General features: G+C 53.4%; 1 protein-coding gene across 1 annotated transcript; it reads left to right on the top strand.

The window, feature by feature from the left end:
• The first annotated feature begins 14396 nt into the window (after positions 1-14396).
• DLX3 (distal-less homeobox 3) lies at positions 14397-19666 on the top strand. Its single transcript, XM_047709299.1, has 3 exons — positions 14397-14945; positions 16027-16217; positions 17799-19666. Exons 1-3 carry the CDS (start codon positions 14621-14623, stop codon positions 18144-18146), a joined length of 864 nt encoding a protein of 287 aa, XP_047565255.1. The 5' UTR covers positions 14397-14620; the 3' UTR covers positions 18147-19666.
• The last annotated feature ends 440 nt before the right edge of the window (positions 19667-20106 follow it).

The raw sequence follows: 20106 nt of genomic DNA, 5'->3' as shown, positions 1-20106 counted from the left end.
TGGGAGAAACTGGCGTACCCCAAGACCAGGGATATTGGAGTCAAGCTGTCCAGCAGCATTCTCCTCTTCTGGCCACCCCTCCCCCCCCCCCCCCGCCCACAAGGAATGTTCAGAATGTGATGAGCTGATAAGATTGGGACTCCCACTCCACCTGGCACAGGATACGGCGGCGGGGGGGGGGGGGGGCGTTGCTCTGCCACCCCCCCTTATCAGAAGGGATTTTCTTCTTGGGGATGAGGTGGGGAAGTTTTCAATGGACATAATCCTCATGGAGGCACTTGGTGGAAGGTCTGAGGAAGGGGCATCTCTCAGGCAGGACCAATGGGCTGGATGCCAGAGCCATGGGCATGGCCAGATGCTTTTCAGCTGAGCTGCACAGTGAGTCAGAAGGCACGGGGACTGGGCTGAAGGAGGGGGTTCCCAGTTGCCAGGGAAGCTGGGGCAGGACAAGAGGGGAGAAGGAAATAAGGCACAACAGTGGCTGGCGCTCTTCCAGAGGACTGAGCTCCCTGGCTGATGGCCGAGGAAGCCATCGGGGGACCCTGTCCAAAAAGTGATCCTTGTAGGTGCTACCCCATCCCTGCTGGGTCTGGAGTCCCAGTGCATAAGGAGCAGCCGGGGGCTCCTGAGGTCCTCAAGGAATCAATTTAGGGCAGTTATCTCAGGTGTGTTCTTAGCCTCCCAGCTCACCCCCGACCACCCTGCCTTTCTGTGGATTGTGGGGCCTCCCTCTGGTAGAAGGGGTACAGTGACCTCAAGACACCCAGGCCGTGGGCCTGCTCCAGTGCCCACTTCCTGCTCTCTGCACGGGCACTTAGAAGAAAAGCTGCCAGAACGGAGCAAAAGGAAGGGAGGGACGGGGGAGGGGAGGAACTGGTGGTTTGAGGTTGGGCCTGGTTGGAAGAGGAACAGAGATGGAGAAAACCTCAGCCCCAGGGACCAGTGTGTGGCTGCACCTGAGACCCGTTGTGGGCGACCTGAGATCGGGGTGGGAGGCAATCCAAACCTCGCTCAGGGCCTGTTGCCCATTGGCTCTTGCTGAATGAGAACGGAGGGCAAGGGGCACAATTCCACGAGGCTTCAGTGGGAACAGACCCCGGCAGCAGGCCTGCCCCACAGACATCTAACCCCCACTACGGACCCTCATCTGGGCATTTGACCTGCCGCTGGGTAGGGAGGCATTAGGCAGATGCCTTGAACACAGTCTTAGTCTTGCCACTTGCTTCCTCCCCACACTTAGCACAATGCCTGATGGCACATAGGAGGAGTCCAAAGTGCTTAGGGAATACAAATCATGAATGAATAAATGATGGATAAATAAATTTATCAACCAATTTGAGTTCCCAGCAGCCAGAGTCCTCAGTATTTAGAAATGGACAGGCCTGCCACCTGGTGGCGACTGTGCTAACTGCAGCAGCGCCCTCGCTCAACGGCACAAGCCTGGATTCTAACACTTTCCTCGCACCTCCCCAGGCCTCACCACCTTGTTTTTCAGCTATAATCCAGTAGTTTTCTCTTGTTTTTAAAACCTCCAGGCTGCCTGGGTGGCTCAGTCGGCTCAGGTCATGATCTTGGGGTCCTGGAATGGAGCCCCACATCAGGCTCCCAGCTCAGCAAGCAAGGAGCTTACTTCTCCCTCTCCCTCTGCAACCCCCTAATCTCTCTCCCTCAAATAAATAAATAAAATCTTCAAAAAAAAAAATAAAACTTCCAAGGAAAGAAATTCCTCCCTGACCTTTGTTTCTTAGAAAATCCTACTTATGGCTGACCTTCATGTTTTCCTCTTTTCCCTTTTGTCCTCAAGGCAGAGGAAGAATCAGAAGGCTCCCCTCCCCTCACCCAGACTGGAAGGCCAGCCTGAGGCAGGGTGGCCCATCTGATTTTGTAAATACAGTGTTATATTTGCATATCCTCTATGGCTTTCTCGTTGTAACGTTGTAACGGAGAACACACTGCCTACAGAAGCTGAAATACTTTCTACCTGGCCCTTTTCAAGTCTGCCAACCTCTGTGGGAGCCACCCTGCTGATTCACTCATGGAGCAATTGCTAAGCACCTACTACGTGCCAGTCCCGGGATAAACTCTGGCTGGAGTCACAGAGATAAGGGACACGGAGGCTGCTCCCTGGACACTCACAATCTACAGGGAGAAACCGGCCAGCAAAGAGACCACCTGTCTAAGCAGAGGCTTTACCACAGGCTGTCGAACTGCTGTCAAGTCCCACAGTGGCCACACAGTCAAATGCACCACTGAAAGGAGGACTGAATGAATAAGGGGTTGGAAAGCACGGAAGAGCAAGGCACAGGGCTCTCGGCTGAGGGCTGAGGCCACATAGAGGGCTTCTCCTTGGACTGATCTCCCAGGATAAGAAGGAGCGAGCCACCTGGAGAAGGAGGACAGACCCCTTGGCAGGGCTAGAGCCTCAGAGAACCAGCAGAGCCCCTGGCCCAGAGCCTGCAGGTGCTGCTGGTGCGGCTGGGAGGTGAAGGTGACAGGTGTTGAGCACCGAGGGACAGGCTGGGGGAGGTCTGGAGCAGAAGGCCTACTGTACCATCAGGGGAGGCGTCCTGAGGTTGGGCAGTGGGATGAAGAGAGACGGGACATTGAGAGATATCTGGGAGGCAGGATCAAAAACATGTAAGGGAGGGAGTCCTGGGTGGCTCAGTCAGTTAATCTGCATTTGGCTCAGGTCACGATCTTGGGATCCGGGGATCGAGTCCCGCATTGGTCTCCTTGCTCAACAGGGAGCCTGCTTCTCCCTCTGCCTGCTGCTTCCCCCGCTTGTGCTCTCTCTCTCTCTGACAAATAAATAAATAAAATCTTTAAACAAAAACAACCAACAAGCACATGGGGATAGACTGATGGTGGCAGGTGAGAGCAAAGTAAATTGAGTGACCGATGGTCCCTGAGAAAGGGAGCAATGGAGGAGGAGAATGCTTAGTGTTTAGGGATAAAGATGGGAGGTTCCATTTCCAAAAGAGTTTGAGCTGTCTGTGAGATGTCCAACTTAGACCATCCGGAAGGCAGCAGGAGACCCAGCCCTGCACCCAGGGAGACCTGTGCTGGAACTGTCATCGAAAGCCGTAGGAGCGGAAGAGATCATGTCAGGCACAAGTGAGCCGAGGGCTGAGAACAGAGCCAAGAATGGGATCCCAGGACATTCGTGACGTGCCCGGGTGGGTGCAAGGTGTAGGGGACAGAGCGGGAATCAGGGGTGGCCCCTGTCCTTGAGAAACTCACTGTCCAATCAGTAAGAGAGACACAGTGACAGATCATCTCAATATAATATGGTAAGTGATAAAAAGGATGCATGTTTGTTTGGCTTCGGGGAGCTGGCCCAAAGTGATTTAGGAGAAAGCACTTTGGCTGGCCACCAGCAGGGTAATGGATAGCTAAAGATGCTTTTGCCTGCACGGCATCTCTCCCCTCTTCTGGGAAGAGTCCCCGGTTTCCCTTTGCCACTTCTCTATCCCCTAGCTGTCTTTGAGGGAGCTGGCTTCCTACAGGCTCCCTCCCGCTCTGGGGAGAGCTGATAACCCAGGCTCTTTTGGACACAGTAAGGGGTTCAGGGACAGGCGTGTGAACTCAGGGCCCCGACTGAGACCCAATCCCAAGACTGTGTCTGGAGAAGCGCTTTCCTGGCTAGGATTTTTATGTGAAGAAGCCTGGGCGAGGGGAACCCCATAGAAAGCAGATGGAGAGAGAGAGATGAGTAGACCTCATTTGAGCTCTGTGAAGCTCCGGGCTTCCAGAAGGCAGTGAAGGCCCTCAACCACAGTGACTAGCTTTTCAGAGGGCCAATCTTTCTAGAAGAATGCAGCCATACCAGAAAAAAAAAGAAAACTTGGAAAATTTGATCTAAGCATGTTTTATGTCTTTAACATAAAAGTATGGAGTTATTTGAAATTATGTTTTTTCTTATTATTTTCTTTCCTGGTCCATAAATGCTGTTATTTATTTATTTTAATTTATTTATTTGGCAGAGGGAGAGATCACAAGTAGGCAGAGAGGCAGGCAGAGAGAGAGAGGGAAGCAGGCTCCCCGCTGAGCAGAGAGCCCGATGCAGGTGGGTCTCGATTCCAGGACTCTGGGATCATGACCTGAGCCGAAGGCAGAGGCTTTAACCCACTGAGCCACCCAGGCACCCCAATGCTGTTATTTAAATGAAATAATATGACTAGTTAAAAGAGGCAATTAGCGCTGAATGATAATAGGACCAATTAAATAATATGTGTGACAAAAATATAACAATATTTTTAGGACATCTCTTTTTATCTGATATAGGAAAATTTATTTGAACTCTTTAAGAACTCTTTGCTGGACATTTAAATTCTATGAGCTATATGATAGTGTATTCTTTTTTAAAAAATTTAGGTTTATAGGGGTGCCTGGGTGGCTCAGTGGGTTAAAGCCTCTGCCTTCAGCTCAGGTCATGATCCCAGGGTCCTGGGATCGAGCCCCACATTGGGCTCTCTGCTCCTTGAGGAGCCTGCTTTCTCCCCTCTCTCTCTGCCTGCCTCTCTGCCTACTTGTGATCTCTGTCTGTCAAATAAATAAATAAAATCTTTTTTAAAAATTTAGGTTTATTCATTTATTTAAGTAATCTCTATGCCCAATGTGGGGCTCGAACTTACAACCCTGAGATCAAGAGACTTCCAACGGAGACAGCCAGGCATCCCTGATGGCCTATTCTCAAGATACAGAAGTTTAAGACTTTAAAAAGGAGAACATACATGTGGTAGCACAAATGGAGCAGATACTGTTCATATTTAGTAATAATAATAATAATAATAATAATAATAATAATAATACAACAGTGGCATGTTTCTGTCTGACTCATGACATGGTAGGATAATGTGACTCTCAGTTTTCTATTCCAATAATACTTCTTTGAACTTCCTGCACCTTTTTTCAGGACGGCCTCCTTTCCTTTTATATGTAGTGCTGAAACTTCACAGTCAAATGTCAAAGTCACTTGGACCCACAGCTCTGTGCTTAATAAGCCCTCAAGATAGGATTCCTTGTGTCCCTCCAGTGTGATAACTTCCAACTAAATCTGTCCTCAACAAAAACATATATGGGCATGGAACACTTAGGATTCTACTTACTCGCAACAGCGGGATTTTAGACTTCTGGGAATATATTACGGCTCCTCAAAAATGCCCAGCTACTTTGCATCTACAATCCTATTTTTTGTAGATCTGCTGTTTATCAACTGGTCCTTTGTGTCTATGAGTTAATCATATAGACTAGCCACGACTAAAATGTCCATCATTTTTTTAAAGATTTTATTTATTTATTTGACAGAGAGAAACAGCGAGAGCAGGAGCACAAGCAGGGGGAGTGGGAGAGGGAGAAGCAGGCTCCCTGCTGAGCAGGGTGCCTGATGCGGGCTCTATCCCAGGATCCTCAGGTCATCAAGGCAGATGCTTAATGACTGAGCCACCCAGGTGCCCTGGTTGACTTCTTTCTTAGGAAAAATGGTTTTAAAACACAGAGGTGATCTTGGGGCACTTGGGTAGGTCAGTCAGTTAAAGCGTCTGTCTTGATTTGGGCTCAGGTCATGATCCCAGGATTGTGAGTTTGAGTCCCCGTGTGGGGCTCACAATCAGTGGGTAGTCTGCTTGAGGTTCTTTCCCTCTGTCTCTACCCTTCTCAAATAATAGGTAAATCTTTAATAAAACCCACAGAGGTGATCTGTAGTGTGAAATCCAAATTGGATTCTGTGATGGTTAATTTTCTGTGGGCTGAATTGGGTCAAGGGCGCCCAGGTGTTTGGCGAAACACTATTCTGGTGTGTCCATGTGGGTGTTTATGAATGAGATTAGCATTTGAATCAGTAGACTGAGTAAAGATTACTGTCCCCATCCTCGTGGTTGGCAGACGGGGGTGGGGCGGAGGGAGGTCCTTGCATCCAATCTGTTGAAGTCCTGCATGGGATAAAAGGCTGAGTAGTAGAGAAGACACTCTCGCTTCTGGCTATCTTCATGTTGGGACACCCGTCTTTGCTTGCCTTCACACTGGAACTTACACCATCCATGGTCCCAGGTCTCAGGCCTTGGAACTCAGGCTGAAACCTCACAGTCAGCTCTCAAGGGTCTGCAGCTTGCTAACTAGAGATCTTGAAATTCCATCTTCCATAACTACATGAGTCAATTCCTTAAACAGTTAGATGATAGATAGATAGATGGATGGATGGATATCATATTGGTTCTGTTCTCTGGAGAACCCAGACTAAGGTTGATTTCAAATAAGTTACAGTTTCTATTAAAAAAATTTAAGAAAGTCTTGTGTTTGTTTTTTGTTTTTTTTTTGAGTTCTGAAGCACTCATTTCCTAAATGTGAGTCTTTTTTTTTTTTTTTTTTTTTTTTTTTTTTACTGCATGAGTTTTAGCACAGCCTATACATGATACGGAATGATTCCAAGGCAGTCAGTTCATCCTTCTGTAGGTTCTCCATGGCCTGTCCAAGGATCATCAAACAGTTTTGGAGAAATAGCATATAGATTTCCATTTTGCTCTGATTCATTTCATTTTTTAATAGATTTCATTTCTTTATTTGAGAGAGAGCCACCAGAGCAAGAGAGAGCATGAGAGGGGAGGAGGTCAGAGGGAGAAGCAGACTCCCTATGGAGCTGGGAGCCCAATGCGGGACTCGATCCAGGACTCCAGGATCATGACCTGAGCTGAAGGCAGTCGCTTAACCAACTGAGCCACCAGATAACCGTTTCACTTTTCAAAAGATTTTATGTATTTATTTGAGACAGAGAGAGCGAGATGGGGGGAGGGGCAAAGGGAGAGGGAGAAGCAGACACCCCGCTGAGCGTGAAGCCAGCCCCAGACCCGATCCTAAGACCCTGAGATCACGACCTGAGCCAAAATCAAAAGCTTAACCAACTGAGTCACCCAGGCACCCCTCCTTGCTTCATTTTGGTCTTTCATATGCTTCCAAATTAGAGAAGGACATTCCTCTTCTCTCACCCTAAAGAATGACTTCACAGGTCAACATTCTGACATCTGTGCCGTGGACAGCAACCCTGACAGTCATCTTGTAGGCAGGTGTCTAAGGAGAATCTCCTTCCACGTGTATAAGATCAGTAATCTCACTGTGCTTTCACATGTATCTTTCTGTACATTTCAAGGAAACTGAAACATGACTAAGAATGTTTGTTATGGGGGCTCCTGGGTGCCTCAGTCGGTTAAGCAAAATCTGCCTTTGGCTTGGGTCATGATCCCAGTGTCCTGGGATCGAGCCCCAGGTAGGCCTCCCGGCTCAGCAGAAGCCTGCTTCTCCCTCTCCCTTTGCCTGCTGCTCTGCCTGCTTGTGCTCTCTCCCCGCAACTTCTGTGTCAAAAAAAAGAAAGAAAGAAAATACTTAAAAGTCTTTAAAATAGTTAAAGTCTTTTCCATTTACTTCTGACTCCAAACCTGCAAACGTACCTCCATCCCAGAGGGGTTAAAAGTCAGACTGCCGGGGCGCCTGGGTGGCTCAGTGGGTTAAAGCCTCTGCCTTTGACTCAGGTCATGATCTCAGGGTCCTGAGATCGAGTCCTGCGTCAGCCTCTCTGCTCAGCAAGGAGCCTGCTTCCTTTAAAAAAAAAAAAAAAAAAAAGGCAGATTGCCTGGGTCCAAATCTTGAATGTGCCAATTACTTAGCCCCTCTGTGCCTCAGTTTCCCCCCTGTCGAAAGGTGGAAAGGAGAGTGGCCACCTTATAGAGTGGTGGGGCAGGAACTCGGGTGTAGAAGATTTGACCAGTGCCCGTCACGGTCAGTGCTGCATGAAAGCCAGCCCTTGTCATTGCATCTTCCCTCTTGACTCAAGGGCAGGGAGAAATTGCTGTGAGTCTACCCCCTTGGGTGGGGCTCCAGATCCTTCCCCTCCCACCTACTCAAGGATGGATCTTTTGATGAACCTCTCTCTGCTGGCTGCTGTAATTGACATCTAAACAAGCTTGCTTCCATTTAAAACACACACACACACACACACACACACACGCACGCACGCACACACACACACACACATGCACGCACACACGCACACCCTAACGTGCCAAATACCCTCCAGCGACCGCGCTTTCCGCTCCCTCCTGCCTTTCCTCGGCAAGCGGCAAGCGTTGCCTGCACTTGTTCTCTCCATCTCCTCCCCTCCTACCGCCCCTCAACCAGCTGTAAACAACCTTCCCACTTCCCCTCCACCGAACCCGCTCTTCCAGGTATTACTGACTGCCCCCCTTGAAATGTCACCCAAAGGGCACATCTCCGTCCTCATCTTGCCTGAACCGCAAGTCCCCAGCGGGATTTGACCTTGCTGACCACTCCCTCCTCCTCGAAACCCTCAGCAGCAACAGCAGCACCCGCAGACACACCCAGGGCCACCCAGACACTGCCCTCTGCACTGCCTGACACCAGTCTGGCCACTCTCTCCCAGGTGTCGCCCTAGAACCCTCTTTGGCTCTCTTCTCTCCCTCCCTTCCAGAAACATCTCATCCATGCCTGTGGCTTCACTTACCACAAGATGCCCCAAACCCCCAACTTGCATCTCCCATCCCAGACTCTGATTTTTCAGACCCATAGAGCCAACTGCCTGCTGGACAGCTCCCGCAAAGCCGGTCATACTCCGCATGGTCAGAGCTGAGCTGACTGAGCCTAACCACTTGGGACAATGATTAGGCAGAATCTTCTTCTTCTTTTTTTTAAAGATTTTATTTCTTTGAGAGAGAGAGAGAAAGAGAGAGGGAGGGCCAGGGGAGAGACAGAAGGAGAGGGATAGAAAAAAATCTCAAGCAGACTCCACACTGAGTACAGAGCTTGATGTGGGGCTCAACCCTGAACCCAGAGATCATGATCTGAGCTGAAATCAAGAGCTGGACACCCAACTGACTGAGCCACCCAGGGGCCCCGGCAATATCTTCTTTTAAAAAAAATGTTTTTTTAAGATGTTACTTATTTGTTTGAGAGAGAGACAAGAGAGGAGCGGGAGATGCAGGACTCGATCCCAGGACTCTGGGATCATGACCTGAGCTAAAGGCAGACGCTTAACTGACTGAGCCACCCAGGTGCCCCCCCCACCCGGGAGTATCTTTAAAAGCCAAACATACATCCTGTGGCCTCACAAGTCCACCGTTGGGTACCCAACAGCAGTGCGCGCCAAAAGGCATGTACAAGAATGCTCGTAGCGCTGCTCACGATGGTCCCAAACAGGAAACTACTCAAATGCCCACCGACAGCAGCACAGATAAATAAATGGTGGTATATTCACATGATAGAAACCTGCATACAACAGCGAAAATGAATGATCTACAATATATCCTATAATATCAAACTCACACAAACATAATCTTGAACAAAAGAAGTCAGACATAAAAGAGTATACACTGTATACTTCCATTTATTTCAAAGTTCAAAATCTTGCAAAACTGACTTTTAGTACTAGGAGCTAGGACTTTAGCCTTGGGGTGTCATAACCAGAAGGAAGCCTGAGGGGGCTTCTGAGGGCTGGTACCATCGCTTCTCACCCTGGCTGTCAGTTACATGGCTGTGTTTGGGTTGCACAAATTCGTTATTTATGATTTGTGCACTTTTCTGCAAAAAGGTTTAAAAGAGCAAAACAAAACAAAAAGGGCTGCTTGTCAAGCAGCCCCTCTTCTTTTTGTTCTACTCCCTCTCTCACTGAGAATGGCCTTAACTTTCCACTTAGCTGCCACTAGTTCCCACTGTCCCCTCTTCCTGGTCACTCACCTCCAGTCCATTTCCAAGCACTACTGTTCCTTCTCCTTGCTGTCTCTCAAACCCATCTGCTTCTCTCCATCCTCACTGCCTCCTCCTTACCCTGGACCCAATAACTCTCTTGCTTAGGCTCCTTCAGTAGCCTCCAGGCTGTCCCCCCAGGTTCTATTCTTGTCCATTATGATTCATCCCCACACAGCAGCCAGAGGGACCCTTCTACAACCAACACCCAATCATGTCTCTCCCCTGATTAAAATCTTCCAGTGGTTCCCTGTCGCCACTAGATAAAGCCCATTCTTTTGCTCTGGGGTTCTAAGATCTCTGTGCTCTGGGTCTCCAGGTCCATCCCAGCTTTCCCTTTATCCAATCCTTCCCCTACACTGTGCCCCAGGCAGTCCCATGAGTCTTTGCAAAGACTTTTTCCAGAATTCCCTTCTTCCCCCCTATCCTTGCTTTTTCTGGATGAATCTCACACATCCTTCAGGTCTCAGCACAGATATCTTCCTGCCTCCATGTCACCGTGTCACAGCAGAATGTGCCACACCTGTCCCAGTACATGTCACATGATAGCAAAACTGGCTGCTTTTGTGTCCACTCCCCCTGTTGACCTTGGACTTCATGGAGAGGGTATTGTGTCTGTTTTGTTCATCACTCTGTCCCGAGCACCAAGAACAGTAGAGGGTCAGGAGGGATTTATTGGGTAGATGAAGGACTCCAGGAGACATCCAGATGGCCAAGGACTGGAGGTCTGGGGTATATGTCCAAGGGGGTTGGTGAGACGGTGAAGGCGAGTTCCCCCTTGAATGACAAGAGTCCGAGAATTTAGAATCAGAGTTAGAAGGGAACTTAGAGACCATCTAATAGTCCACTTTTTAAAAAGATTTATTTATTTATTGCAGAAAGAGAGAGTGCAGGGTCAGGGGAAGGACAGAAGGACAGGAAGAGAGGAAGCGGACTCTCCGCTGAGTGAGGAGCTGGACATGGGGTTCGATCTCACGATCCCAGGATCATGACCTGAGCCAAAATCAAGAGTCGGACCCTCAACCAACTGAGCCACCTGGGTGCCCCGTAATAATCGACTTTCTGATTTACAAATGACAAACTTAAGAGAAAGACTCACTGGCTGGACAAGGATGGGTGCAGGGGAGGAAAATGGCAGCTGCAGAGTAAGGCAAGGTGGTGATGAGAAATGAATATTTAGGGGCGCCTGGGTGGCTCAGTCGTTAAGCGTCTGCCTTTGGCTCAGTTTAGGATCCCAGGTTCCTGGGATCAGGTCCCACAGGGAGCTCGCTTCTCCCTCTGCCTCTCTGTCTCTCGTGAATAAATAAATAAAATCTTTAAAAACAAAAAAGGAAAAGTGAATATTTAGTGCAGATAGGGCTCCTAAAATCAGTGAAGACAATATTCTTTCTGAGTATGATGGTGGGGCTTTTGCACGAAACTCCCTTCCCAGGTCTCCCTGGTGGAGCTGGACTCCGGCCTCCTAATACCGACCACTAGATGGCGTCCGCTCCCCAGGCAAAGGAGAGAGCAAGGGCTGGACCGCTTACCCCTCTGCCTCCAGCCTTCCTCCTAAGTTCCTCCCCTGGGATCCTGCACCTCCTGAGCCCAGTTGCTGTGGCCATGCCCAGAGAGCACGATACCTGGGTTCCAAGAAGCAGCTTGCTTCAACAGTCTACCTTTTTTCATGCCCAGGGAGAGGGTGGACGATGGACCACAGCTCCTCTGTCCCGCCAGCCTCGCAAAGACTCCCAACAGACCACCCCACAGCATCCCAGCACCAGGGGCAGGACTCTGGCCCGGCTGACACCTGCTCATCATGCTGGCCCAGAGCAGGTGCACTGGGCAGCACTGATACCACTACATCCTCCCACTGCCTCGCCAACTCTGAGCCTGCAGGGTCCTGGGCGAAGGCAGGTGGCCCCAGTCCCAGTGACCTGACGGGGCCCCTCTGAGGTCACACATGGCCCTATCTGGGAAGCTGCTGCTACTTCTACCCTGGAGGGAGGTAGCCTGACGCCAGGGCCGGCTCCACGCCTCCCCTTTCTGTCATTCTGCAAGCACACTCAGACAAGATGATTCAGTCCCTCTCCAGGACTAGAGAATCTCAGTTATTCATTCAACAAACATCTATTGAGGACTGAGGTTGTGTGTGTCAGGACCTGCTCTAGGTATCTGGGAGGTGATAGTGAACAGCAAGATACAGTCCCTAGAGTCTTGGAGCGTAAAGTGCAACAGAGAACCAGATGCTAATCTCACCGTACCCAATCTTGTTGAATTGCCCACTGAAGTCTTCACTGTGTGGTCTTGCCCATTTCTTTCAGACTCTCCTAGCCGAATGCAGCACAGAAACTAGCCTAATGTAATCCACCACCACCACTACATTTGCAGGATTCCAGGATTCCGGACTTCCAGTCCAGTGCTCACTCACTGAACTTGGGAGCTGCAGGTTGGGGTGGGGGAAGGAGAGAAAGGAGTGAAGCTTCTTCAAGGACCTCATAAAGAAGGCAGACTAACTCCCTGCCATCTACCAATCACCCGGCCCTCCTTGTCTCGGTAGTAAATGAATGAATGAAGGCATGAGAAGGGGGGTTGCCATAGGCTGTCTCTTTTCTGGGGGGAGATGGGTGCTCCAGAACAGGCCCTGACCTCTTCCCCCGCTCCCATCCTGGGAGGGGAGCCGGCCGGGCCAGTGCCCTCGCTGCCCCCAACGCCTCGGGCTTTCTAGGCGCCCTCTTGGCAACAGAACAGAGGGCATCCCGAGCGGGTGGCAACTCGCCCCGCCACGGGCTCAGAGCGGCGGGCGATAGGCGCTAGGGGGACGCGGAGATAGACAGACAGATAGCGCTCCCCTCGCCCGGCCCCCGCCCCCACCTTTCCCACGCTGCGGCCTCCCCAGAGCCGCTCAGACCTGGCGGGCCCTCCAGCCCCTCAGCCCAAGGACCGTGGCCCTCTGCCTCTGCCAGCTGCAGCTCCCAAAGCCCTGGGAGCCCCTGGCAGTCTGCCCACGGAGTCTAAGTTTGGACAGGGGCACAGAGCCCCCTGCACACTTATCTGCCAGGCGGGGGACTCTGCGAGGGAAACCCGTTCCCCCGGGCCTGGCGAGACGATGGGAGGCTGCGGAGTCCAGAAATAACCACAAGGTGGCGCGCTGGCACTTCGTGTCCTTGGTGGCCTTAGCCCAGCCGTGCCCCCCAAGGGGACAGGGAAGAATTGACAGGGCTGCCCCGTGTGAAGGTCTTACGCGGCCAGGAACTGAGATTTGGAGGACCTTCCCCTCCCCCCAAAGGAAGGCGGAGAGCAGAATAGGGGGTGGAATGGAGAAATGTTGTAGGCTTGGGAACAACTTGGATGACTTTGCAGGCCAGATAGGACTTAAGAGGCGCCCGCCGGCAGGAAGGGGAGCCTCTTCAGGGCCCTCTGCGAGGGACAGGACTCAGTGGCGCGTCATGGGTTGGAGCTACTGGAGACTGGGAAGGCGCTAAGAGTTTTGTACACATCTGCATACAACTACACATTCACACGCAGAAACCCCCTCCCACGGCCCTCCACTCACACCGCTTATACTCTCCCCCATGCCCACTCCCACATACACACACACACACACACACTCACACACACACTCCTACACTTTTGTGCATGTCTGTATACTGTGGACCACGTGAAACCACGTGAAACACGCCCCAAGTCCACCCGTCCCATATACCTGATCTCTAAAAATGCCCGCATTCCCTTAGTGCTGTCCCCAGTGCCCAGAATAGGCCCCCCAGACTTACCAAGACACACAGAAAGCCAGCCTGTGTCCCACCCAGTCTCATGGGGACTCAGGTCCCCTGCTCCCTCCAGCAAGCTCAGGCAGTCTCTGAAACTGCATCGCCCAACAGGTTACGCCCTTCCACCCTCTGGATAAACCCCTAAATCCACACCCACTTGCTCCCCTACTCCAGCCGCCCCCCCAACCTCTCCAACAGGACCCTCACGGCCCCATTATGACATTCACAGTCCTGTGGCACTTTGTCCTGATGGGCCCCTTTTTCTGGAAAGACATTCAAGGCTACATTTTATGACTGCATCGCTGTAAATATATCAATATCCTATAGTCAAACATTTCTTCAACCTAAACTGCCTGTCCCTTTTCTTCTGATTGTAAAAGAAATTAAAAATATTTTCATGAGCCCTGGGTCTTTCTCATTCTGGGCACATCTGACCGCCTGTTATTTGCATAGTGTCGCGCACACACCACCTTGGACCACCTCCCTCTACAAATGCCCAATGGGCAAATTCCCCTGCTTCTCCATCGCACCTGAGCCCACCTCCCAGCCGCAGCCAGGGAGACAGACAGACTGACAAATCCCGGGGGCGCCCGGCAGAGACACCCGCCCCCTACGCCTTCCTGCAGAGACACTGGAGGGGTTATCTGAACTGGGGGTGTGAGCCACAGGAGGAGTAACAAGGGGTGTGTGTGTGTGTGTGTGTGTGTGTGTGTGTGTGTGTGTGTGTTTTGGGTAACAACAAAGAATGGGGGAGAGAGAAGAGAAAGAGAGAGAGAACGAAAGAGCGCAAGAGCATGTTTTGCCTCGAAGGCAAGACTTGCAGCCAATCAGAGCGCAGGAGCCTCCCTCCGCGACTCCACTATTGAGTCTATAACCGGCTGGCCGGGCGGAGCTGGCAGCATTTGACTGTGGCTTGGGACGCGACGAGAGGCGCGCAGCGACCGCCGGAAGGCCGGCGATGGTCTAGGCGCCCCTCGGCCTCCCCTCCCCCAGACCCTGCGGGCCCTCCCCTCGGGCCCCCGGACGCACACCCCCGCCTCGTCTCCTGTGCCTCCTCCGCGCTCCTGCCCGCTCCGGCTCGGCAGCCCAGGCCGGCCCCCGGACCCGCGGCGCCCGCCAGGATGAGTGGCTCCTTCGATCGCAAGCTCAGCAGCATCCTCACCGACATCTCCAGCTCGCTGAGCTGCCATGCGGGCTCCAAGGACTCGCCCACCCTGCCCGAGTCTTCTGTCACCGATTTGGGCTACTACAGCGCTCCCCAGCACGACTACTACTCGGGCCAGCCCTACGGCCAGACCGTGAACCCCTACACCTACCACCACCAGTTCAATCTCAACGGGCTTGCGGGCACGGGCGCTTACTCGCCCAAGTCGGAATATACCTATGGAGCCTCCTACCGGCAATACGGGGCGTACCGGGAGCAGCCGCTGCCCGCCCAGGATCCAGGTGAGAGCCTGGAGGGTTTCCCTAGGGAGAGAAAGACAGGGAATTGAACCCCAGATCTAGGGACGCGTTGAGAGGATTAAAAAAAAAAAAAAAAGTGCTGTCTAAAGTTAGGCAGGGTGGGCTAAATGACCCCAGAGGGGTCAGACAACCTTTCAGTCGCAAGGCTGTGCACCGGGGTCTCGGTGAGGATGGGGCCAGCTAGAGGAGGGAGGAGAAGAGGGGTGTCAGGGGACCTCTGAATCGAGTTGCTTTCGCGGCATATCAACTCTTCCAATGGGTGGCAAGGCTTGGGGTTAGGCAGTGAGGACTGGAAACTCCAGGGACCCTTTGGAAATGGGCCGGGGATAGGGGGTGAATGGTAAGGGTAACTTGGAGAAAGGCAGACACACACACACACACACAAACACACACACAGGGAAGCAGAGACTGGGAAGTGGAAAAGTGAAAAAAAGAGAAGGGGTGGAGAAGGAGTGAAAGAGAAATATGGAGAGACAAAGTGAGAGAAAGGAACCCAAGAAAGGCCAAGAAAGAAAGAGAAGGAAGGAGAAAGGAAGGAAGGAAGAGGGAGTTTGTATTATGCCTGCAACTTTTCTGAGAATCTAAAACTATTCCAAGATTAAAAAAAAAAAAAAAGTTTGAAAAAAGAAAAAGGAAGGAAGGGAGAGAGGAGGGAAAGAGCGAGAGAGGTGCTGGAGGGCAAGGTGGGGCGGGAAGGGGGCGGCCGGCAGGAGGGTGGCGAGGAGCCGCGAGGCTGGGAGGCGAGCCGGCAAGGCGTCGGAGCGAAGCCTCGGCTGTCCTCGCCCGGGTGGCCGGCGCCGGGGACGGCGCTCTGGGGCCCGGGCGCAGAGCTGCGGGCTGGGGGCGCGCGTCGTGGCGGCCGCCGGGTCCGGGTCTCCGCCCCCAACACCCCGTCAGGCTCGGTCGCCGCGGCACCCTGCCGGGGCGCGGGCGGCGGAGCGCGCAGGCGGGCGGCCCGGAGCGAGTCGCTGGGCGGGAGCCTGGGACTGCCCGCGGGGGCGCGAAGGGCGCAGGGGGTGCAGGCCCAGGCTGAGCCGCCCCCCGCCCGGTGCGTTGCCCGCAGTATCCGTGAAGGAGGAGCCGGAAGCCGAGGTGCGCATGGTGAACGGGAAGCCCAAGAAGGTCCGAAAGCCGCGCACGATCTACTCCAGCTACCAGCTGGCCGCCCTGCAGCGCCGCTTCCAGAAGGCCCAGTATCTGGCACTGCCTGAGCGCGCCGAGCTGGCCGCGCAGCTGGGCCTCACGCAGACACAGGTCAGTGAGGGGCCGGCGAAGGCCGCTGGGGCTTGGTGGGGCCGCGCGGGACCCGGGGGCTCCCCAGGCGCCGCCAAACTGGCTGGCCTTTGAGATCGCCGGCAGGCCCTTGAAACCCTCGCTCGTAGAGCGAAGGCCACCCCTCCCCCATGCCAAACCACAACTGCTGTCGGAAGTTTCTGCATTAAAACGTGTACAGGCGTGCATGATTTGTGAACCTGTGCAACTGTGTCTGTCTGCCACAAGGAGAGGTATCCTCCCCTTACTCCAGACGCCCTGGCTCCCACGCTTCTCTGCAGGGCTCGTCCCTCACTTAACAGGAGTTCACCTCCCGTCTGGGCCCCCCTCCCGGCCAGCAGGCCAGGCGTGTGTGGGTAGCAGCGTACATACACGTGTGTATGCGTGTACATTTGCACACATGCCAATGGGCCAGCATACATGTGGGAAGGGTCGCAACAGGAGTATGACCTTTCAAGGGTCATTGTGTTTATAGATGGAGGGACACGTGTACATGGCTGTGTCCACAGCTGTGCACAATGGGGAGCATGTATTCAGAAATGTTCGCTTCTTCCCAAACACCACATTCGTGCTGGGCACCCAAATGCTTCACCCCTTCCTCTGCCCCAAGCCAGGGAGGGAGATACCTTACCAAAGGGGGATGAGAACTCAAAGGTGAGCTCCACCCCTCCCCCCAGCCTGTTCCTAGAGCCCCCAGCAGGCTGTCCCTGCTTGGAGGGGGGGAGTGGCTGTTGGATGCCTGGATCCCTACAGGTGTTGACAGGCGGGCCTGGGTGGCTGCGTGGGGCCCTGTCCTCTGGGAATCTGGGTCACCCCGTGAGGAGCTGATTCATTGTTTGTATCAGTCATGGGGTGGGGAACAGCAGGGGGAGGGGGAGATACAAGGGAAATGTGGGGAATCATGGCTCACCTGCTCCTGAGTCCCCAGGTCACCCCCATGAGCCAGTCCCAGGGTGCCCACGGGTGCTCACGTTCACAGGGTATTTACCTGGGTGCCTCTGTGCCTGTGTGTGTCTTTATAAGCTGGTGTGTGAGTGCGATGCTGTGAATGGGTGCATTCCTGCACATGGAGATGCTTACGTGGGTGTGTGTTTGTCTCTGTAGGTCTGTGCACCTCTGCTCATGGGTTTCTTATGTGAACAAATGCCACGAACTGCCCGTTCCCCACCCCACTGGCTGCCTTTCGTTGAGTGCTTACTACGCAGGCGGTCCTAAGTTCTTCATCCATCCGAATTTATTTGAGCCTCGTGATGACCCTAGGAAGTAGGGGCTGTGAGCATCCCCATTTTGCAGATGGGAGAGGTTAAGTAGCTTGCCCAAGGTCACACACTAGAGCGGACCTTGGACCCAGGGAGTGGAATGTTCCTCACCACGTTCTAGCCCAGATAGAAGAAAGATGCTGGCCCTGGGTTGGGATACTTGGGGTTTTGCCTGAACCTTGTGTGTAACATGGGGTGGGCTGAACTTGGGCTTGCTGTCTCTAGGTTGGGTCCCCTTGGGGGTTTTGCTGAGCATCCTGAAAGGCTAACTTGCTCCCCCTTTTCTGCATGCCCTCCCACGCAGGTGAAGATTTGGTTCCAGAACCGCCGCTCCAAATTCAAGAAGCTCTACAAGAACGGGGAGGTGCCCCTGGAGCACAGCCCCAACAACAGTGATTCCATGGCCTGCAACTCACCGCCGTCCCCCGCCCTCTGGGACACCTCCTCCCACTCCACTCCGGCCCCTGCCCGAAGTCAGCTGCCCCCGCCGCTCCCATACAGTGCCTCCCCAAGCTATCTGGACGACCCCACCAACTCCTGGTACCATGCACAAAACCTGAGTGGACCCCACTTACAGCAGCAGCCGCCTCAGCCGGCTGCCCTGCATCACGCCTCCCCCGGGCCCCCGCCCAACCCTGGGGCTGTGTACTGAGCACCCACCTGGCCTGAACCTCTCATGAAGGACCCCGGACCAGGCAGAAGGCACCTCTGTCCTAGCCGACACTCAGGAATCATCGAGGAGCACTGGGGAAAGGGCACCCCTTGCCCCCTTTCCTTGCCCCTTCCTCCAGGGACCCGAGAGCTTCCAGATGAAATTTGCATGGACCACGGATGTCCCCTGAACCTCCCTCCCCCTGCTTAGGCACTGGGGTCCCCCTCCAGATATTGGGGCACTCCACTCCAGCTGGGACAGCCATTCGCCTTCTGCTCCAGGAGCCTGGATTGGCTTTCAATGGCCCATCGCCTTCCAGCTTCTAAAACTTAGTGCTCGTTCCGCAGACTGGAGACCTTGGGGACCAGGGAGACCACGGAGCGTTTGCAGCTCAGGCCCGGGGCTGGGGCACCAGGCACCAAGGATCCCAGGACCTGCTAGGCCTGGTCCGTCCTAAGCCACCTGCGGCTCCCCACTTCCCGAGCATCCCCTCTGCCAAAAAGACATTGGACATCGTGACCAGGACTCAGGGTGGGGATGTCAGGAAGCTCCCAGCCTGCACTTCTAGCCCTCATTTCAGATTTGAGGGTTAAACCAAAGAAATCCCCCCAAGTGAGGGAATCGTTTAATATCTGTGGCTTTAGAGGGAAGAACTCAAGGAGCCATCTCTGTCCTCTCCTCCTTTGGTCGGAGAGGGGCGGTGGGTCTTAGGGGTCTTTCCTAAGGACCCATTTCTTCCGTGTACAGGACTTTGCACAACTTTGGTCTTAAAAGCTGTTGAAAACTAGGAAAACAAAGGGCATTGTTACCAGATAAGACCAGTCTCCCCTGCATGGGCACCTCAGCTCTGCCCCATCCCCACCCACCTCTTCCTCTCTCTCCTGCAGTAAGTTGGCAGTTCGGGCGCCAAACCCCAAATCTCCAAGGAAGCATGCCAGGCAAGACAAACCCCAAACCATCCCCTTTCCGGTGACTTTGGAAACAGATTGCTCCTGCAGATGGAGAATGGCGGGTGAGGTGCATGGGGAGAGAGGGGAGGGCAACAGCTCCGTGCCTTTAGGGGTAAGGGGGTGGCCGTCTGGAGGGCTGGTAGCACGGCCCCTCCTTGGCCCGGACGTCCCGCCAGAGCTAACCTTCCTCCACCCTGATGTAGTCAAACATCGAAGAAAAGGGGAGGTGGTAGACTAGCTATATATATAGTTTTTTTTTTTTTTTTTTTTTTTTTTTTTAAGAGCAACAGAGAGAAACAGCCTCCTCCCTACTGTGGTTTCCTATTTATGTGGCCTTTTCCTCCTGGACATACCTGCCTATGCGTTGTGAGCAGAGAGAAGCAGGGATGTGGGCTCCGGCCGGATATGGGTTTGGTGGGAGGTGCGGGAGCAAGGAGAGATGAGGTAGATCGCAGAGTCCCACCCGAGCGGGGCAGGAACGAAGCCAACTCCCACTCCCTCCCAGCCTTCTCATTTCTGCTTTCTTACTGGATCCATCTTTATATATAACGTTAATAAAAAAGAAGAAAATAACCGCTGAGCTCTTTGAACTGGAGGCTGGAGGCAGACAGCTCTTGGGGAGGGCCTGGGAGTTGGGGAAGGTGTTGGACACAGAGAGGCCTCTGAGCTTCCAGGGGCTCCTGGGGAACCCCGCGTCCCCGAGGATCCACTGCTGGGACTCTGGGCTCAAGGACTGGGCTGGGCCTGGCCGCTGGTTACAGGTGTTCCTGACCCTGTGGCTGCCCCCAACTGGGGCAGGTCTGGGTGGGTGGGAGGCTCCCGGCTGTGGCCTCCCTGACTCCACTCTGCTTGGCGGCTTGGCGTTCCCTGCCAGCCAGCTGCCTTCCGCCACGGCCGCCGCCGCCAGGTCACCTCAGGGCTGCTCTTTGATCTTGGGCTCACACGCAGACATGCTTGCACACGCGTGTAAACCCCCTGCCTCCACGCCCAGGCACTCCCCGGTCCCTCAC

Source organism: Lutra lutra, chromosome 16 (genome assembly GCF_902655055.1).
Source record: "Lutra lutra chromosome 16, mLutLut1.2, whole genome shotgun sequence".
Lineage (NCBI taxonomy): Eukaryota > Metazoa > Chordata > Mammalia > Carnivora > Mustelidae > Lutra > Lutra lutra.
Note: the sequence above shows the minus strand (reverse complement) of the source record. Positions and strands in the feature narration are given on the sequence as shown.